The sequence below is a fragment of the Thamnophis elegans genome, chromosome 7, assembly GCF_009769535.1.
Source record: "Thamnophis elegans isolate rThaEle1 chromosome 7, rThaEle1.pri, whole genome shotgun sequence".
NCBI lineage: Eukaryota > Metazoa > Chordata > Lepidosauria > Squamata > Colubridae > Thamnophis > Thamnophis elegans.
In genome coordinates this window covers 47,831,719-47,853,619 of record NC_045547.1, presented here as the reverse complement: position 1 = coordinate 47,853,619, position 21,901 = coordinate 47,831,719, and the positions used below count along the sequence as shown (strand labels likewise).

Here is a 21,901-nt window from a genome sequence, read left to right as displayed (position 1 = left end):
ACAGCAGCGAGAATTTCAACCACTGGAATTTTTTCCCCTTTCTCTAATATAATACACTTCTGATGTGGTTTGTTTTCGGTACTGCGAGAAGCTAACACACCAACTGCGTTTGTGCAGAACGTAGCGCGCGCGCTACCGCCCCACAAAGACACACCGTTGAGAAATCACAACCTAACGTTTGCCGAAGGGTGGATATAGAGCCCAGAACTACATCTCCCGACATGCAACTTTCTCATCCGGCGGCTAAGGGCGGGGGCGCTTCCGTCATTTCCGCCGCTCGTTGGATCTTGGGCACGAGCGGCTGGCTTTATTCCCCGGACACGAGGCGGCTGGAGAGATTCGAGCCTTCGGAGCGTCGTCACTATGGTGAGCCTTTGGCGCGCGGTGCTGAGGGGGGCTTTTCACTGCGCGGGACCGCAGCGCTTTCTCGGTGGGGGGCTTAGGCCATTTCGGCGGGAGGGGAGATGGAAGGTTCCAGAACTGCCCGCAGCGGACTCGGCTGGGTGAGCTGGGTGGGGAAGGCTATAGGCCCGTGAATTGTAATTTCTCCTCAGCGAGACTTCAGTTCTCATCATTCCCAGCCGGTGAGGCTTGGTACCGTGCAGGCCAGGGATGATGGGAATGGCAGATGGCCTGTTTCAGAAGAACCGCGTTGTGGAAGGGCGGGCCGAGTATCTCTTCCCTCTCAACCGCTCTTAATGTTCTCCACCGTCGCGAGGCAACGAATTCCTTTCCTTCCTTTGAGATTTTAATTTCAAAATGTAATGGGAATATATTTTGTTTCCTGGAGTTTGTCTACGATTCCCATAGGACCAATTAGTGACGTAAAGTCCAGTGGTCTCCAACCTTGGCAACTTTAAGACTTGAGGAATTCTGGGAGTTGAAGTCCACAGGTCTTAAAGTTGCCAAGGTTGGAGACCACTGAAACCATCGCCTCTGTAGTTGTTACAGTCGAGAAAGCTACCAACTGCATTTCAACTGTCCAATACAGTAGATTTTGATTCCCTAGCACTGTCTCCATAAACTCTTAATGGAAAAGCCCACTTCAACTTTCAACTTTAATAAGATTTGTATGCCGCCCACTCCCTTGGGACTCTTTGTCCGAGCAATGTTTTTCAGAGATTTAAATTTCTTAGGAATTTGAGTCCTGTTATATTTTCTAAATAATTTCATATTGTTACCCTTAGTTTGATTATTTTTTAAAATCACTTCCATTCCTTTAACCACTTTAAAACAACATATTCAAGATATAAACAACTTAAAAACAACATGGCTAATATGAACGTATTGTATGTATACGTTTGAAAACTAAAATTATGCATGGAAAATTATATGTGAAAACAAATTGAGATGGCATTCTTCGAATATATTTAACCTAACTGAACTCCAAAAATTAACTTTTGTTTTAATAATTTTGTTTTAATGGTTATTTTAATGACATTGAATATTTATTTGCTGTAACGTTAACATATCAAAAAATCCTGAAGTTAGTGGTGAAGTGTTTTGTAAGTTACTTTATTCAATGTGGTTTATATCATCCCAATAACTTATTCAGGCAGCCATGTCACTTGCACCTGTGAACATCTTCAAGGCTGGTGCTGATGAAGAAAAAGCAGAAACTGCTCGTTTAGTAAGTCTGTCATTGATTTGTTCTAATAACTAGCTACATAAAAGTTGAAATGTATTTTTTATTTTTGGCACCCTGAATCCAAGCTGAAAGAAATTATATTTATTGGCTATTTCTATTACAGTCCTCTTTTGTTGGAGCTATTGCCATTGGAGACCTTGTTAAAAGCACTTTGGGGCCTAAAGGCATGGTAAGATTCTGTAAGAATACTTTTCGTCATTGTTAGGATTTTGAATCTGGTGCTTTATAATCACAGATATGTAACTTGCAGGACAAGATTCTTCTAACTAATGAAAGAGAGGGGCTAGTGACAGTGACAAATGATGGGGCAACAATCTTAAAATCAATTGGAATTGATAATCCTGCAGCTAAAGTTTTGGTTGGTATGTATGTTTAAATATATTATTCATATACTTTTAAAAATTATAAATTATTCATAAATTATATGTATAAATAAATATATGTTTAGTAAAATACACAGTATGTATATTCTACTTTTGATTAAAAACATCTATAGCAGCTTTAGTTTGGCTTTATCAGCTTACTCTGAGCTGATTATGTGCTCCCAGGCAAATATAATTATTTGCCAAGGAAAGCTGAGGATACGACACATCTTGCCTATCAAAAGCAAATTGGTGGAGACCTCATCTATCCTTGTGGAGATTCAATAATCTGCATAGCTTTGCTTATGTATGACATTTCTATTATCTGCACAGTGAAGCTGTGCGGAGTGCTGGATTCAAAGGGTAAAAAGCGCTTTGAAGTAAATGTAACATTCAGTTCCCTAAAACAGCTGCAGTCTTTACTGAGAATCATGCTGCTATTCTACACAACTGTAGCAAGATCCAAGGGGAAATGGACTTGCACATTAAGGAATTTGCAACTCTTTAGCACTCTTCCTTTTGAATGAAAAACACTGCATTGTTCTTCTGGAGAGGTCTCTATGTAACAAATGGGAACTATTAATTATAAAATAGTATTCCTACAGATATGTCCAAGGTTCAAGATGATGAAGTTGGTGATGGAACTACTTCAGTAACTGTTCTGGCAGCTGAATTGCTAAGAGTAAGTTATTATATCTTGTTTTTAATAAAGAAGATATAACTATCCAGAAGCCAGTTTTCAACTTATATTCAAAAATAGCTCATAAATCATTGAGGTTTAAATGTGAAAAAGCTGTCATCTGCTAGACAATTTATAATAGGTACTATATAATCTAAGGAGAAATCATTGAGAAAAATGTTCATGCTAATTTTTATATTATATTGGAAATTATAAAGATAAATGCTATCAATTAGTTTCAGTATAATTTTTGAAATGTACCAAGCAAAGAGAAAATTCGCAATCGATTTTTAAAGTTTGGATTTCATGCAGTACACTACTAATTATGATATTCAACAGAATTGAAAAATAGTTGATATGCTAATATATTTCATTAATAGGAGGCAGAACTATTGGTTGCAAGGAAAATCCATCCTCAGACCATTATTGCTGGCTGGAGAGAAGCCACAAGAGCAGCCAGAGAAGCCTTGGTGAAATCAGCTGTGGATAATGGGTTAGTATAGCCACAGGCAAGGTAGCATTTTTGTATCAAACTTGAAGTCAAAATTATATCTAATAAGAAATGATTATAGAAAATAGTGCTTACAACTTGATTGCTGTTCGCTATTATGGAAGAATTTGAAACAAAGGATGTTTACTGTAGCATTCTAACAAAATACACTGAATGTTCAGAATTCTGTATAGTATATATACCTGTGTAAACTAACACAAGCATTAAACAGATGCAAGGTACCATTTTCCTCGTCCTATATATTTCACTCTTCAATGCAGAGTTGATGTTTCCTGAATATTTTTGTTCTCTAGAAGATGGTTCAATATTTGGTGTAAGAATTAAGAAAGTCTGTTCCAGGATTTATTGTTAAATACAATAAATATTGTTAAATACAATAAATAAGTACAGTATATGTAGATGAGTACATGCTTTGTAACATTTGGTGTTTATAGATTTTCAGTACGGCAAAGTTCATCCTTTGGGAACAATATCTTGTTACTGAATTTAATTATCTCTGTGAACAATATATTTAAATCTCCCTCTTTGAAGTACAAGAATGAGAAGTCACATTAGTCGGAATCTATTGGAATTCTAGAAATTGTTATGGGATTTCTTGCTATTTGTTACCTGCTTTAAAGTGCTATTTTTTACATTCTAAAAACAATAAGTCATATGAATATATTTTTAGAAAAAGGAGAATGAGGCTAAAAGTTATTTTTTTGTTGGTGGTCCTGATTATTTTTTCTGTTTTTCAGTACAAATGAAGTCAAGTTTCATGAAGATTTAATGAACATTGCCGAAACAACACTATCTTCAAAACTGCTTACTCATCATAAAGAGCATTTTGCAAAACTTGCTGTAGATGCTGTCCTTAGGCTGAAAGGGTCTGGAAACCTAGAAGCTATTCATGTCATCAAGAAGTTAGGAGGAAGTCTCATAGACTCTTACTTGGATGAAGGTATTATATTGCTGTTTTTGATTATCTGTATGAATAGAGAAAGATTTATTTGCCATAAAACATGGCAGTGCTTGTTGCAGACTTCAGTAGAAAGTTTATTGTTAAAAGTTCCAGTTAACCAAAGAAATAACATAGCAATATTATTTGATAAAATGTAAAAGCAAATTCTTGAGGGAGCCTTAAAGTTATGTAATTCTGCATACTTTTAATTGTCTCTTATTTAGGTATTTCTCAGATTATGTATAATTTTGAGCATACATGTATACCGGACTTTTGTTAAAACTATATCTTTATCAAAAAATAAATATTTGAGTTTCCATTACTGCAGATTTGGCCTTTCCATATTTTTACACATGATGTACAACGCACTTTGAAGGCTGTTGAGGAAAACAATCTTCAGTAAGATTATATAGCAGAGGTGTCAAACTGACGGCCTGTGGGCCGGATGCATCACATGTAGGCCATGCCCACCCCAGCTCCATGAAGGGAAAAATGTCACGTGACAGCAAGTTTGACACCCATGTTATATAGGATGTATAATGACAAACTGAAGCTGCAAGTTTATCAAACACTACTTGTGACTTGTTATATTTCCTGTTAATTGTCTTGAGCGAATAGGCTGCAATATAAATTTTCCGAATGAATAAATTTCAGAGATATTTCCATATCTAAACTAAGAAATAGTATGGCTATGGATATGGATGAACAAAAAATTGGTGGAAGCAGGAGTGAATTCTGGTTTCCAGGCAACTTCTCTATTGAGTTTCCTTGTGGCAAGCTGGCAGTGAGAGTCCAAAATCTCCCTCCCTCTTTTTCGCTTTTCATTCTATCCCCTTCCTTGCTTCATTTTTCTCCCTTCCCTTCCAGCAGGTAAGTAGTTAAGGAGAAGGGAGCAAGGAACTGTGAGTGGATGGCAAGGTGTGAGTGCAGAGCAAGAGACTGAATGGTCAGCACAGTTTGGGTGCAGATGGAGTGGCAGACAGTACAATTTCTTCATTGTAGACTTTGTGGGAAGGTGAGGAGCATCGATAATCGTATCAGTTCCTTCCAGGCTCACCAGTAATGTATGGTAAGCTATCAGGAAATGTTGAAAATGAGGCATAATTGAGGTAGCACTGTGGTAATGCTGAACAGCAGTGGCACTGAAGTGGCAAAACATTCTCAGATTTCATAGCCTTAGGAATAATGGACCCCACCATTCTGTAGGCTAACCCATTTGAGATTTTGTCCTATGATGCGGTGTTTTGCTCAATTGAAGATTACTAAATATCAGACATGCATGAGAATTTTAGTAGTATATAGATTTAAAACTGTTCACTTAATCATTTATTGTTTTACCCTGCAAACTATTTTCAGGTTTTCTGTTGGATAAAAAAATTGGAGTTAATCAGCCAAAGAAAATTGAAAATGCAAAGATACTTATTGCCAATACTGGCATGGATACTGATAAAATTAAGGTAAGTGGATTCCATAATACATTTAATTGAAACAATTGCATTTTAGTTAATATAATTATTGTATTCATTTAATGTAGATATTTGGTTCCCGTGTAAGAGTGGATTCCACAGCAAAGGTAGCAGAAATAGAACAAGCAGAAAAGGAGAAAATGAAGGAGAAGGTTGAGCGTATTCTAAAGCATGGAATAAACTGTTTTATCAACAGGTATGTATTTTGCCAGCAAAATTGTAGTTGACAAGCTTGCTGCTCCAGTGGATATAAAAAGTCTACACTCCCCTGTTAAAGTGCCAGGTTTTTGAGATGTTAAAAATTTATCACTGTATAATTCTTTCCACCTTTATATAACACATAAGCAGTACAATTTAATTGAAAAACAATATGATTTTTTTTGTTGGAAAAGAACAATAAAAAAACTAGAATAATGTGGCTAAATAAGCATGCACACTCTTATCTATCTAGGAATGTGGCTGTGTTCAAAATTAATCATATTCAAGCTGATGGTAGATACACACCTGCCATCAATTAAAATGACTGATCAAGCCCATATAAAGTCCAACTGTTCTAGTAGTATTTTTCTGACATTTACTTAGTTACCTATTGCAGCAAAAGCAATAGTCTGCAAAGAGCTTACAAAGCATCAAAGGGAACTCATTGTTGGAAGATGTCAGGAGTAGGTACCCAATTTTTTCCAGGAAATTGGATAGAACATGAAGCACAGTGACAACAATTATCAACAAGTGAAAAAATATGGGCACTACCCATATTTATATTACCAAGGATTGGATGTCCCTCCAGAATGTATGAAAAAAGAAGAAAAATTGTCCAAGAGACCTATAGCAACATTAAAGGAACTGCAGGAATTTTTGGCAGGTACTGGTTGTATACTACATGTGACAATAATCTCCTATTCTTCATGTCTGGACTGTGGGATAGGGTGCCAAGAAGGAAGTCTTTTCTTACAAAGAAAAACATCCAAGCCCAGATACATTTTGTAACTACATCAAGTTTGACAAAAGCATGTAGGAAAATGTGTTCTTGTCTGATGAGATTACGATTGAACTTTTTGGTTATGATTCCAAAAGGTATGTTTGGTGCAAAAACAACACTGCACTTTAGAAATACACACTACCCACAGCAAAGCACAATGGTGGCAGCATTATGTTTTGGGGCTGTTTTTCTTCAGCTGGAACTGAGGTTTTAGTCAAGGCGGAGGAAAGTATGAATATCAGTCAAGTTTGGCAAAAATCTTTAGGCCTCTGCTAAAATAGTATAGTATAGCCTTTATTATCATTGTACAAAATAAATACAACTAAATTGGTTAGAATGCTGGAGATGAAGAGTCATTTCAATTTTCAACACAATCACAACCCAATGCACATCTCCAAATCAACAAAAGAATGACTTCACCAGAGCCTGGACCTGAATCCAATTGTAAATCTATGGGGTGACCTGAAGAGGGCTGTGCAGGAGATGCCCTTGCAGTCTGACAAATTTGGAGTGCTTTTGCATGGAGAGAGGGCAAAGATTCCCAAGGCAAGATGTGCCATGTTGATAAGCTCCTACCCCAAAAGATGTAATGCTGCCATAAGATCAGAAAGTTCTTCAACAAAATGTCTTACAGGTTGCATACTGTTGAACATTTTTTATTATCTCTCTCTTCCCCCCCCCCCCCCCCCCGTAAAAGATTTCAGTTTGGTTTTCAATTGAATTATAGAGCTTATAAATTACATAATGGTATTGTGGTACTGATTGCTAATTTGGTTCAGTGAGGCGTGATGAGTACCAAAAACTATGAATACCAAATTTTTCCCACTACAAATAATGTAATGAGTCACAAGGCAGTCACTGATAAGTACCAAGTAAACAATGAGTACCGAGACATTTTTGCATTAAAATATGTTGAGTACCAAATTCAATGGGTTTCAGGGCAGTTGAATATCAAGGTACCACTATATTAAAGGTGGCAAAATTTATGAAGTAATTTATCGTGGTCTAATTTATTTTACATCTCAAAAACCTGGCATTTTACCATAGGTGTGTAGACTTTTATATCCGCTGTGCGTAATTGGTGTGATTTAGAGCAGGGTTTGTTCATCTCAGTAATTTTAAGATGTGCAGACATGCTAGCTGGGTAATTCCAGCCCACATATCTTAAAATTGTTTGAGAAACACTGATTTAGAGGTTGAGAAACACTGATTTAGAGTTTCAGTTTAAATATTTCTATCACCAACTAGACTTACACTCAGAATATTTCTACTTAGATAAAAGTAGAGAAATTGTTTATCTTACCTTTATAGTTTTTAGAATGAAAATACCTAGATATTTTGGAGGTGCAGCTTTAGCGGGAGGAGTTAACGAAAGGGGAATCATTGGAGTTTGCATGCCTGCCTGCTTTGCCCAAAGGAAAGGCTGCATTGCATTGGAAATGAAGACAGAAAGAACCCTTCTGTTCACTAGAGGAATACTTTTGAAACCACTATATTGCTCTGATGCATGACAGTAGTTAGATTATATCCCAAGACGCTTTACTGGACAGTTTCAAAATAGACAAGATGGTAGGCATAATATTGCACCCAAGCCTCACCTCTTTTGTATGCATATATAATGAGCTGTGTTTGCATTGTAACACTGTATCTGTTGTGTCTGTTTTGATGCTTCCCTCTCCCTGTGGATGATGCATCCTTTTGTGCATTTATTTTCTGTCTCATATTAATATTTATAACTTGTGCTTATATTTTAAAGTATATTACATAGATATAAAAAATATCTTAATTTTATTGATCAGTCAGTAAATAGTTCATAGTTCACATGTTCTTTCAGCTACTGAACATTCTCATTCTTCCAACCAAATCTGTGTCTGTGGGGGCTATTAATGATCATTTCTGTGCATATCTGAGCATTATGAACATTGCTTATGAACAAAAGAGTTGTTTTCCCTTACAAAGATTTGTCGTACTAACAATGTGCCTGATCCATAATGATTGTCCTTATTCAATTGAGTGTAGGAAAATGCCTGGTGGATTACAAAAAATTAATTTGATAGCAGAAAGTTTGGAAACAATTTTAGGAACATCTGATATTTGGAGTTGTGCATTTTGAAATGCAATGGTTCTATAGACCTGTTTTGTGCCACTACTTTTTGACTCTCTTGCTGATGGCCTCTTAAAGGCTTTTTTGTCAGTCTTGTCAAGTCCAGACCACTTTCAGTTTGAAAAACTGATCTCTTTAATCAACTATCCTTCAGAAATCTTGAATTAAAATTGATAATTTCCAGACATTATAAATTAGAATTATCAGGTTTATATTCCCATATATTGGAAATATAAGGGATTTGATTATTCTGTTTTTGTGTGCATGAGGAAGTTTGTTAAGATATAACAGTTGAAGAATAATCATTGTTTCCCATGTGATTAGGAATGCTGTATGTTTCCATTACAGGCAGTTGATTTATAATTACCCAGAACAGATGTTTGCTGCTGCCGGTGTTATGGCAATTGAACACGCAGATTTCGCTGGAGTTGAACGTTTAGCTCTTGTGACAGGTAAGTAAAGAGTAATCCATTCTATAATTAGTGTTGATTTTCACTATTTACCCTTGAAATACTTTCAGTTTAATTGGAGGAAATGGGATAGATAAAATGAAAACAAAGAATTATAGATTATTTCCTACCTTCTGGAAAAAAAGTCCTGAAGCTTAAGAATATTTAAAGGTATATTATGTAGGGAACGGTAGCTATGTGGGTAGATTGGATGTCCTCTTTTCCCATGAATCAAAATGCCTTTCCCTTGTGCAAAAGCTTCTTGACTTAATTGTTTTGAATGACAATTTCCTTTTAACATTATTCCTTGTTTATTTCTCATGACACTCTTCAGAGAAATTTCATAGTTCTGCATTTTCTTCAGAACAATTTGTTTTGAAGTAGCAGTATAATAACTATTTCTTCATAAAGCTATCAGAGAGACTTAGGAAGAGAATGCCTTTTGCTTTATTTTAGCAATTTGGGAAGATAAATAGTCCCTCTCTGGACCATTATGCAAGTGAAAATGGTTCATGTGAACTTTAATTTTTTTAGGTGGCGAAATTGCTTCAACTTTTGATCACCCAGAATTGGTAAAGCTAGGAAGCTGCAAGCTAATTGAAGAGGTCATGATTGGTGAAGATAAACTTATTCATTTCTCTGGAGTTGCTATGGGTAAGATGGATTGAGCCAGTCTATTCTCCAGTTATTCCTATCTTACTAAATGTTGGACACAACAATCCTAATCCAAATATTTATAAACTATTACTTGTACTGTGCAGTCACCAGACCAAAATAGGGGAAAGATGCAAAATTAAAAGCAAGAGAATGTAAAAGTAATACCTGACCATATATGGAGCGATCCCATGAATTCACATTGATGATCCATATTTTTCATAACGCTCCTGTGTTATAACATACATATTGTATTTGTAATCTAGTAGGTATAGTGGAGTTGGTAAGCCCAGTAATAACAAAGAGACAATGCATGCCACACACTCTGTAGAACTATTAACCATTAGATGCTCCATCCTGTAACTGCTCAGAAAGGGGTGTATATGCTGAGATTTGGTCTGCCCATGTAATACAGAATTTATGAAATTATTATATAGCATTAAGGTCTGTTAGAATGTGACCATCAGACTTTCTACAAGTAGCTTTTGAGCTAGTCCATATATATCAACTAATAATCTAAGACTCATTAAATTTAAATTTACATATCTTTCCCTTTTTTTATACTTAGGTGAAGCTTGCACCATAGTCTTACGTGGTGCAACACAGCAAATCATAGATGAAGCTGAAAGGTCACTGCATGATGCACTCTGTGTTCTTGCCCAGACAGTCAAAGATACTAGAACTGTGTATGGTGGAGGTGAGTATTCAAACTTTGAAACCTAAATTTTCTTCAATGCAAATATTATGTATTTACTCACATTGGCTAAGAGTTGGTTTTTCAAATTTTCAGGCTGTTCAGAAATGTTAATGGCTAATGCAGTGTGGGAGCTTGCAAAAAGAACCCCTGGAAAAGAATCGTTAGCAATGGAGTCTTTTGCTAGGGCTCTAAGTATGGTAAGCTCCTGTCCACTTAATTGTATTACAAAATAAATATATAAAGCTAAAAGATATGGAAAAGATCAGCTGGCTAGCCTTTTGAGGGTTTTAACTCTTGGGAGAAATCATCATTTCTGTGGGATAAGTTACTTGTTCCATGAGTCTTGAAAAAAAGATAGTGATTAATATTCTGAACTATTTCTCTTCAAGGTAGCCATCCAAATAATGTACAGTATATAATGTAAAAGGTCCAATTAAAAGGTATATGTCTGAAAATGGAATAATGCTGCAATTGACCCTGTCCCCCAGGTAGCATCCTCGCTGTAATTTAAAATGCTTAAATGTGAATGAATATTATTGAGATTTGTTGCATGTTATCTTAGGTTTGAATGAGCTTTTATTGCTTGTTTGGTACTGGTTTCAAATAGTCCTTTAATAAAGGCTTATCTTTGTAGCTCCCAACTATCATAGCTGAAAATGCTGGTTATGATAGTGCAGATTTGGTTTCCCAACTTCGAGCTGCCCACAGTGAAGGGAAGAATACCTATGGACTAGGTAAGTTTATGTTTTAAGAAAATCTTAATGCATGAGTGGGAAAAAACCTAGTAGGCATTTGCTGATAAATAGTTTTTACACATCAGTGTCTGAAAAAAGAGAAATTGATAAAATATTATTTCTCTGTCCCTCCTCACTTACTTAGAACTTTCATTGGAAACTATTGTGAGTTCAATTCTAATATTAATTACAAACACAACTTAGCTTCTACGGGTTTTAAACTTGTATATTCAAAAACAGTCCTCAGATCTAAATGGACATCTGAGCTCTTCCTCTCCAGGTCACCAACTAATCAAATCCCCAAGCTTATAATACAAATGACCTTAATAAACAATAATTGTGTAATTGAAAACTGCAACAGAAACAAAATGAGAAAGTCAATAATTCCCTGTAATCTCTTGAAGATATGAAAGAAGCTGCTATTGCAGACATGGCAAGTCTAGGAGTCATTGAAAGCTTTCAAGTGAAACGTCAGGTTTTGTTAAGTGCTGCTGAAGCAGCAGAAGTCATTCTCCGCGTTGATGACATCATTAAGGCAGCACCAAGGTAAAGTGCAACTTTTCAGCTCTTGTGAGGGAATGAGCTAATTGAATATCCAATATTTTGCAGTGGGTGGGCAGGATTTTCAGCAAAATGTATTTTTCTGTTTACTGTCTTGACCTCTGAGGGCAACAGAAATAGGACATAGATGCAGAGATATCACCAGATATAGGCAGAAATCACCATAGGCAGAAATCATTGACTTTTGGGGGGAGTTGAAGAGAAATAATTGGGTTAATCTCTGTGGAGATTCAATATATATATTGTTGATTGTGGTTTTAAAAGGCCAAAAATTACTCTCATTTGGAAATATATAGTTGGAAGGGATGCACGAATGGGATGTCTATATTTTTTATTATCTACCCATGTTTTTCTGTTTAAATATTGCACACATAGCTTCAATATTTATTTTATGATTCACTGTTACCAGGTTATATGAGCTAATGCTACTTAATGAAATCTTAAATTGAGATTTATCATTTCTAATTAACTGGTGATGCAGTGGTTAGAATGCAGTTTTGCAGGCAAACTCTGCCTACAATTTAGAATTTGATCCTGATGAGTATCAAGGTTGAGTCAGGTTTCTATCCTTCCAAGCTCTGTAAAATGAGACCCAGATTGTTGGGGAGACCCAGATCGTTGGGGCAATGTTGGGGACATTACAAACTGCCTAGAGAGTGCTGTAAAGGACTATGGGGTGATATATAAATCTAAGTGCTATTGCTATTCTGAATAGAGAAATACTTTCATGTCCTGTGGCATCTGCTTACACTCAGTTCTATTACTTCTTTCAGGAAACGAGTCCCAGATCGGTATCCTTGTTGAGCATTTTACATTCAGAAAGAACATTCAAACCAGACATTTTCAGACTGGGTGTACTTCTAACAGACTACAGAAGAAATGGCACATTTAGTACCGGCGCATAAGTGTTTTGGTTTAACTTATATTGGTTTTTTTAAAAACATCTAATTCATGGGGCAACATATGTACTCCTTCATTGTTCCTTTTGTGTAGTACTCATACTCACAATAAACATTTCAAATAGAAATGGATTAATCTTTTAGTTTCCTATCATTATTCCACTGAATGTGCACTTAAATTTGGAAAAGTGAAAGAGCAGATTACTTAAAATATTTGTAGGTGGCAGTTTGATCTTATAAGCAGAGTTCAGGATCATTATTTTAAACAAAAAAATTAAATCTTATGTTTAGTTCATTTAAGACTATTCCTCAGTTCCCATCACTCTCAGCCAATGTGGCCAGTAATAAGGAATTAGGGAAGTTATAATTGAACACTTCAGGAGAGTATCAGATTGGTTGTTCTTACATTAATAAAGATAAAATATTGTAGTAGATTTTCTTTATGTAATAGTAAGTGCAAAGTTATTTGGTTCCTAAGCATTGTATATACTCTCAGATGAGCGGGGGCTGGGCTGGGGGGTGTTTTAAAATGCACTGCCAAGATTGGGTTCTGCTGACCTATCAAACATACTTTTAAAAATATATTCTCTATATATGTAAGACTATCTGAATAAGCAGACTCTTGAGTTTTTAATCAAAACATGAAAAATGCCTCCTGTAAATAAGCCAGTTGTGAAAATTGAAACATGAAATCTTTCAAATTCATTTTATTGATATGATTTAAAATTCTGGAGGTAGATATCAGACATCATTGGAGCAAAATGATAATTTCATAGTCTTGTTAACCAGAACAAATGCATTTAGTATGAAAGTTTGAAGATTTAGCCAGCATTTTGAGATGCACAAAACAACAAGAAACTCAGAATTTGCAAAAGGTTGAAAGAAAAGATAAAAAATATTATTTAGGCAGAAACATCTTTCTGAATAAAGTACATCTTTCACCTTAGGAGAAATGCAATTGTAAACTGAATAGCAATCGGAGAAAATGCACAAATTATACATTTAACGCTTTGTTTCAAAGTCTGAGGATAATGCATACTTTTATTTCATAAGTTGAAAAAAGAACTTCATTGTAGGCTGTATAAAAACTCACAGCAAATAAGATTCCAGGTTCGGCATCTCTTCTGGTTGGGAAAGAGTCTTTTGTGTCACTTTAGAAGAGCTCATAAAGCATAACATGATTGCAAAACTTGGTATGTCAATGTTCTGTTCTGATATAATGCAGCTTTTTGTGTCCTACATAACAGGAAAAGCATTGTGACTGCATTGGACTTTTTGTCACATGGAAGACTGCATCCTGAAAACGGGTGCCCTAAAGTATTTGCAAGGGAACACATTTTGGTCCCTGCCCACTCAGGGTCACAGAAAGGTAGCTGGTTGGACATAACTTTTTGCATCCTGCTATATATAGTTTCCAAGCCTTCTTGGGAAAGAAGCTCCTTAATTTAGGAACGTTTTAAATATTTGGTAAATTTATGAAATGTCTAATAGTAGTTAAGAACTACATTCCCATAGCCTCATCTGATGCGGGTTTTTAAAATAAAAATCAGGAATAAATACCGTATTTTTTGTACTATAAGTCTTACAGTCCAAAAAATCTGGTATTTATTCCCAGCTGACATTTCCAAAGTGGGTAGAAATGCCTGTGTGTCTTACAGAGTGAATATTGCAGCGGGTGAGGGGGTTGATGCGGTGCCAATCAGCTGTTCTAGTTGGTGTTATTGACGCCACTGCCTCTGCCCATTCAGTGGTGAAGGGACAGCAATAGGCGGCAAATGGGCTGCGGCGACAGACAGACCACACCAAATGGGCCATGGCAGCATACGGGTTGCAAATGGACTGCAGGTGGCAGTAAAAGGGCTGCGGCAACCATGGCAAATGGGACGTGGCACCAATAACATGCTGAAGCTGACCAAGCTGTTTGCTGCAAGGATGCGAGCCAAATGAATACTGGATGGATGCTGGGAGGCAGGGCCAGATTTGTTTTTTCTTGTTTTCCTCCTCTAAAGCTAATGTGTGTCTTGTAGTCCAGATCATCTTATAGACCGAAAACTAAGGTAATAACTGCATACATTGAATATACAGATGTCTCCCATTAGATTTTCTGAAACAAAGTAGCATTTTGTGTCAGTTGAACCTAGTAGGTAGAGTACATTGCAGCAATTCAGCCCTGAAAGTTACAAGGTGTGACTTAAGGTAGTTGTCTTTTCTAAGAAAAAAAAATATCTTCAATAATGGATACAATGTGAACATGTCTTTTAAGTTTTAAGTTAAGGGCTTAAGAGAGGAATGTTAGTAAACTGCCTAGAGGCACACCATTGCATTCCACAAAAAAGCCTGTAAAATACATGTCTTCTAACCTTAACCCATGTTATTCAAATGATGTTGCTACTCTGGATACCTGAAGTTATCCATCCCTATATAGATGAAAAGCATGTTATTTATCAATACCTAGTATCTAACTTTTCAAGAACCGCTGTGTTCTGGAATACCCACAGTGTATCAATATTGCTGCATAAAATTAGGAAGTAAAATGGATTTCATGGCCACCTGCAGCCTTCCAGGCACCAATTTGCAGCCTCAAAAATGCATCAAGTTCCTGCCAACATATTACAGTAGTCAAATATTTCCGTTTAAAAGTGACAATGTGTACAAGAAAAAATAAGTCATTACTAACCTTCCATTTCCTCATGGCCCCCTGCTGGAAAACATTTGCTCTGCCTATCCAGTGAAGACATGGTCCCTTGCCATCTGCCTTTTCTGTAATCCTTAGAGATCATACATGACCCAGGTGGATTACAAGTGCTGCCCTAGTCCGAAAAAAGTGATTCACACACCTGGGTGCTTTTGACAGAGAGCTATGGTAAGAAAGTCACGCAAAAAAGACAGTTTGGTCTAGTGAATTAAGGCACCAGGCTAAAAAGTGGCATACCATGAATTCAAGTCCTACCTTAACCATGAAAGCCAGCTGGATAATTGCACCAGTCACTCTTTCAATGCACCCCACCTCACGGGGTTGTGGGGAAATTAGGAAGAGGAAGGTATGTTGGATATATTTACCCTTGAGTCATTTGTAAAAATAAAGGCAGGATGCAAATAAATAAGATTGGTTAGAGTGTTTACTTTGTGATCTACTTTCCCTAAAAAAAGTGGAAAAGTTAAAATATTTCTCAGTTGCAGTGTAATTAACAAGGTGAGCTTGGTATAAATATATTAAAAGGAATCCTGGTGATGTGTAAAAGTATAAGAGAAAAATGCCAAATCATTTTTTTTCTCCAGCCTTTAATAATTCTTAAAAACATTTTAAAATCTGATTGAAAGACCTTATTTAAATAGCAACTAGTTTGAAATGTTGCTTATTTATATTAACTGATAATTATAAACAGAATAAAAGGTTTCAAAATGTTTTCAGGATGCTTCTAGACAATGTCTCTTAAGAATCCAGTGCTATAGTTTATTGTCAATAAATGCAATAAATTTATCCAACATCTGTTTAAATAAAAATGGCCATTGTGACATCTGATTCATCTGTGCATTGCTTTAGCCTTCCATTTTGATTTTTTTGGGGAAAAGCAATTATATAACATAGTTGCTGACTGCCTTTTCTCTTCTGTACATTTTTCAACTACACATTTGCTACAAGTGTTCACATAGCTACTGTGCATATGCAGGCATACAGACGCATACGTACCACTGGAACAAATGATATTCTGCCAATGTCACCTTCATGCAAGCTTGCAAAAGCAAGAGCCAGTTCAAGCGTCCTGTTGAACTTTTCCAAGAAGTAGCCTTAGGCACTAATAATTGTTTGGTCTTTGGGGGTTGAGGAATGTTCTGGCACTTTAATTGGACACTTTGCAGGAGAGAGGAGGAGGGAGAGGAAGCAGGGAGTTGATGTCTTCTATTCCTTTGTTCTTGTCCATCCCAGATCTCTTCCTAGGCTCGGGGCTCTCCTCTGACCATCTCCCAACTCTGTGCACCCCCTTAGCCACCTTGGGTGCATTTCTACAGGGGTTGTGGTCATAGATCACCAATTTCAAACCATTCAGGTGGATGAGACTGGGAAAATCATGAATGGCATTGCAGTCCACATCAATCACTTCCAGGAAAGGCATATGCAAAAGCACTGGTGGGAAATCAGCCAGTAAGTTGCTGGAGAGCCAGATAGTACGCAGTTCCTTCAGATACTGTAGCTGTCCAGGCAGAGAGCGCAGTGCATTGGATCCAGCATGCAGCGTCTTGAGTTGCTTCAGCGCACACACCACATTGGGCAGGTGGTACAGGCGGTTGGATTCAATCCATAAAGTCTTGAGGTTTTGGAGCTGATGCATCTCTGCAGGTAGGTCTCCCAGTTTGTTATTGCCCAGATAAAGGATACACAGCTGTTTCAAGGTGCACACTACTTGGGGTAGTGTGTGGAAGTTGTTGAAATCCAGTGCCAGGATCTGAAGGTTTTGTAACTGTTCTAACTCAGGGGGCAGATGACTCAGGTTGTTGTTGCTCAAGTACAGTTTGACCAGCTCCCTGAAAGAGCAAACACACACAGGAAACCGTCTCACTTGCCTGCCACTCAGATCCAACATTTTATCAATTGGCATCTCTTCAAGGTCTCCCAGGATGTATTTCTGGCACTCATCAAATGGGAGAAAGGCTATAATTGCTCTTAATGTGTTGCCCATTCTTAAAAGCTACAATGGCTTTTAGAGTCAGATGAATAGTCCTTGTAGATGTAGAAACTCTCTGGGTCTTACTCTGCTCCTCTGTCATTTCCCCTTCCCAGTAAAATAGAGGCATGGTCTACATGGCAACAATCATGATTTTCAAGAGCCTTGAAATATTTCTGATAAGTGAATGAGTGTCTGCTGATGAGAACTACAGACATTCCCGTGGAGCAGCTCTAATAGAAAAGGGCAGTAAAACTATCTCAGGGAAGTTCTTGTTGATCTCAAATGTTTTTTGGAAATGCTTCTGAGTTTCCTCTTTGGGATATTTCATTTTTGAGGTTTGTGTCCCATGACTTAATGACCAATAATGTGATCAATACTTTCAGCAATTTGGGACTCTGGGGGCGGAGCCTGTCGCCGAAGAGGGCTCAACGAAGCTCCTCTCAGAGATCTGGTCTGTATATCTAAATAAGATCATAGATATCACCCCTTTTTGGCTAGAAAGGGGCAGGGAGTTTTAGCTCTGTGGCTAGGATCTATTCGTAGTTCACAGCCTTTTTCTTTTTTTGGGCTGTGGACGGAGATTAGATCCAGCGTAAGCGGAGCCTTTATCTCCAGCCAGTTCTTCTCAGCTGCTTTTTTTGCAGCCCTAGACAGGCGACTCCCCCCCCAGGACAAAGCAAAGTTGTTTGAAGCTAGGATTAATACGGGCGGGTCCCACCCCTGTGAGATTTTTGCTTTTATTACTATCTTAAACACCAGCCTCATTTGTCACAGAGGCTTCTTTGTTTAAACGGACTTCAAAATGGCGATTTCTCTCCGTTGGTGACTGATAGGGGATGTACTTAGCCGGCTTTACCCTCCTGCAGACCGCTCCTTAACAAAATAAATTTTTTTTTTGGAAACAGAGGGGAGCGAGAGCGCTGTTTATTTGTTTATTTATAATGGCACCCAGGTCAAAATCGAAGCGTTTCTCTACGAATGTGCTTAAAGAATCTACGAATGAATCTAAAGAATCTACTATGAAATCGCTGCCCTTGTCTCCTACGCCTTCTACTGGAGAATTCTTAACACAGGAATTTTTCTTTCAAATGCTTAATGATTTTAAACAGGAAATTAAAGAATTTGTATTGGAACTATATGGTAATTTAAAGTCTAAAATTGCCCAAATGAAGGCGAATACGTTTGTAGCCGTGTCTGCCCTGACAGATTATACCGCTGAAATGGAGAATAAATTGGAAAGCTTGGAGGAGGCTAATTCTAATTTGACTACTAATATCCAAACATTACAACAAAAAATTAGAGATACTCAAGAACAGTTCGTTATGATAAATTTTAACAAGAAGGCATTTGCAATAAGAGTCAGAGGATTGCGCGAAAAGGAGCAAGAGAATCTGAAACAGACCTTTGTTGAGGCCTTCAGCCATGCGGTGGGAAGCCCGGGACTTAATTTTGATTGGCAGATCCGGAAAATCTATCGCCAGAACTCGATGGTAGCGGAACAGCGACAGCTCCCGAGGGACATAATTATATATTTCTCCACAAAAGAATCCAGAAATGCGATCATGCAAAAGTTTTACAATAACAGGCTGCGAGTCGATGGGCAGGATCTGATTGTCTTCAAAGAAATACCACCCCAGATGTTAAAAGCAAGAAGAGACTATACTTTTTTAACTAAAGAGCTTATAAACCACCAGATTCAATATAGATGGGAAGCCCCAGCCGGCATTACGGTCACATTTGAGAATCAAAGATTTCGTTTCAATTCTGTTTCGGAGGCTCGAGATTTCTACTATAAGACTTTGAAGGCGGGACTTCCTGATTCACTTGGAAAAGAGGAGAGACAAGCCGAAGGAGAAGGCAAGCAGCAGACCACATGGCTGCAAGATGGAGGGGGTAGCTCTCCCTCTCTCGGAGAAGCAGAAGAGCGGAGATCGAGGATTTAGACATTCCAAAATATTCGCCAAAGTTTTGGACTGAATGGGGGTTTGCGACCTCTCTCCGGTAGAAAAAGTGGAACTGGATATTGGTGGTGTGATATTGGGACTGAATTATGTGGATGCTGAATGTATACTTCACGGGACTTGTATGTCTGAACTTTAATTTAAACTGTCCAGGACTCTAAAGTGAAGAGAGTGGAGATGGTAACTTTACTGAACTTTAGTTGGGGAGGAGGGAGCCGGGTAACGCGGGATAGGTGGAGGGGGAGCGAAAGCCTGATCAGAGTATTTCGAGTTAAAAGGTAAACTGACCTCTGTGTGAATTATTGTTTGAAAATAAGGATAAGAAAGATTATTTGGAGGGACTATGGGAAATAGTGGTAAACATCAGAGAAGCAAGGTATGAGAGTAAAATGCATGCGGAATGATTTATGTTGTTTAAATGCAAGGGACGAGGGTAAAATGCATGCGAAATGATTTACGTTGTTTAAATCCTATTAGAAGGGAAAGCTTGATGAGATCATTTTAAAATAGAAGGCAAATTGATTCTTGTGTAAAGTATATGTGGAATGATCCATGCTGCTTAATTCTTATTAGAAGGGAAAGTTTGGTGAGATTATTTTGAGCTAGATTGTATACCGATGTCTGCATAAACTTGTATAAATTTTTTTTTGAATATAAGGTTAGCTTGATGAGAGTATTTTAAGATAGAATGCAAACTGATTCTTGTGTAAAGTATTATTTGAATATGTGGAATGATCCACGCTGCTTAAATCTTACTAGAAGGGAAAGCTTGGTGAGATTATTTTGAGCTAGATTGTAAACTGATGTCTGCATAAATTTGTATAAATTTTTATTTGAAAATAAGGTTAAGGAAGGTGAACTGGAGAGTCTATAGGAGGTTGGGGTAAATAACAAAGAAGCAAGAGACGAGAATAGAATATATATAGAATGATTTATACTGTCTAAACATAAATAAAGATGGGGGGCTGAGCTTAATACAAAGAGTTCTTTTTTTTCTTTTTTTCCTTTTTTTTCTTTTCTTTTCTTTTTTCTTTTTATAATTTGTAATTTCTTTTTTATCTATTTTTTTTTATATATATTACTTTTATTTTGAATTCATACGATCATAAGATATTTTAGAAGGGGTTTAACAGAGGGCAGTGCCAGGTGTGGGCCCTGGGAAGTCGGGGGGACTAGGGATGGGGATTTATGGGGGGTGGGTGGGTGGGTGCTCATATAGTTTCAATAAGAAGAAGAATGCACTTGTATACGGTTGTTCTTTCTTTTTTTTCTTTTCTTTCTTTATATTTTTTTCCTTGGTTTATTTCATTTTTTATTTCTTTATTTTTTATCATATTATAGCTCAATAAGAGTTGAATAAAGGAACACACCAGGGGGAGAGGTAGAGGGAAAGAAGAGGGAGGAGTAAGGAAGGAGTAAGGGGAATGTAAGGAGGGCGTAAGGGGAATGCTAGGAGGAAGGGGAGAAAGGAAGGTTTGAGGGGAAAGGGAAGTAGGGAAGGGGAGTGTTAGAGGGAGGAAAGGAAAGTTGGAGGGGAAAGATGGGGTGTATGGAGGATGGAAGTGTCAGGTGGGGTTGTGAATGATGATGAGTTGTGTTTTCTTTTTTATTTTATTTTATTTCTTTTCTTATAGCAAATATCCAGTATATAAGTGATTGTAAAATGGAATCTGAAAATGAATAAAATATATATTTAAAAAAAAATACTTTCAGCAATTTATCCATTCATATGTATGGGTTCAGACATGTGTTAAGTCATGATATGGCTTCCTGATTTTGGTTTAGCAAGTGGTATGAATATGTGATTATGATGGGGTGAACAAGATGGACAAGGCATTGAATATCAGCCTCAGTAGCTGAAAAATTAGGCCAGTGTATGGACTTAATTTTCCCCTCCATTTCACATGATTCTAATTCAGATCTGGGTCCCCATTGGCAGAATTTTATTTAAAAAGTAATCATGGAATGAGAAATGTTTTAAAGCATCATCTGATACCAAGTGCAATGAATTAGTGCATCTTGCATAGCACAGTTAATCATATTCTCTAGTCAGAATGTGGCTTTTTGTTACAAAACACAAATTGTCATATTTATTTAATAATAATGACAATTTGTTTGTGTTTTATTACATTTCTTTAGTATTTTTGGGATGTGCCAAAATTTAGGTGGGAAGGTCTGGCTTACCATTTAACCATTAATCTGTTTTATCGACATAGATCATTATGACCTTAAACTATTGCATCTTGTGACCATTGACATAGCCAAAGTCTCAGCAGAGAGATAATGAAGTAAAAATATTGCAGAGAATGAGTTTTGGAAAGTCTTTGGTTTGTGGGGAGAGAGTGGGAACCAATTAATATTTTTTTCTACTTCTAAAAGATGGAATCTTTTAGGGGAAAAAAGCTTTTAGGGCTCAATGTATGTTTTTCCCCTTTGCCAATATTTTATCCTCCCAAAAACCTGTAAGGCTGAGAAGATTACTGGGCCAATGTGGCTAACTGGATATGGTTTGAAGTGCTTTTCTCAATTTTAGTTCATTCTGACCATAAGATTATACTGATTCTGTAGTAAAACAATGTCAATTTAGTTT

General features: G+C 37.0%; 2 protein-coding genes across 2 annotated transcripts; one reads left to right on the top strand and one right to left on the bottom strand.

Annotated features, from left to right (window-relative positions):
• The first annotated feature begins 255 nt into the window (after positions 1 to 255).
• On the top strand, positions 256 to 12,815 carry CCT2 (chaperonin containing TCP1 subunit 2). Its single transcript, XM_032221230.1, has 16 exons — positions 256 to 366; positions 1,556 to 1,630; positions 1,752 to 1,817; positions 1,899 to 2,010; positions 2,616 to 2,692; positions 3,070 to 3,182; positions 3,938 to 4,140; positions 5,497 to 5,597; positions 5,675 to 5,802; positions 9,038 to 9,141; positions 9,673 to 9,792; positions 10,361 to 10,489; positions 10,583 to 10,686; positions 11,124 to 11,223; positions 11,628 to 11,769; positions 12,558 to 12,815. Exons 1-16 carry the CDS (start codon positions 364 to 366, stop codon positions 12,586 to 12,588), a joined length of 1,608 nt encoding a protein of 535 aa, XP_032077121.1. The 5' UTR covers positions 256 to 363; the 3' UTR covers positions 12,589 to 12,815.
• Positions 12,816 to 16,525: 3,710 nt separating this feature from the next.
• Positions 16,526 to 17,362, bottom strand: LRRC10 (leucine rich repeat containing 10). The gene has a single exon (XM_032221830.1). It carries the CDS (start codon positions 17,360 to 17,362, stop codon positions 16,526 to 16,528), a length of 837 nt encoding a protein of 278 aa, XP_032077721.1.
• Positions 17,363 to 21,901: the final 4,539 nt, after the last annotated feature.

Excerpts from the sequence above, each read along its gene's own strand:
- LRRC10 (XM_032221830.1), bottom strand. The coding sequence starts at position 17,362 with ATGGGCAACACATTAAGAGCAATTATAGCCTTTCTCCCATTTGATGAG.
- CCT2 (XM_032221230.1), top strand. Across the intron at positions 1,631-1,751 it reads AAGCAGAAACTGCTCGTTTA|TCCTCTTTTGTTGGAGCTAT; the intron begins GTAAGTCTGTCA and ends TTTCTATTACAG. Across the intron at positions 10,490-10,582 it reads TAGAACTGTGTATGGTGGAG|GCTGTTCAGAAATGTTAATG; the intron begins GTGAGTATTCAA and ends TCAAATTTTCAG.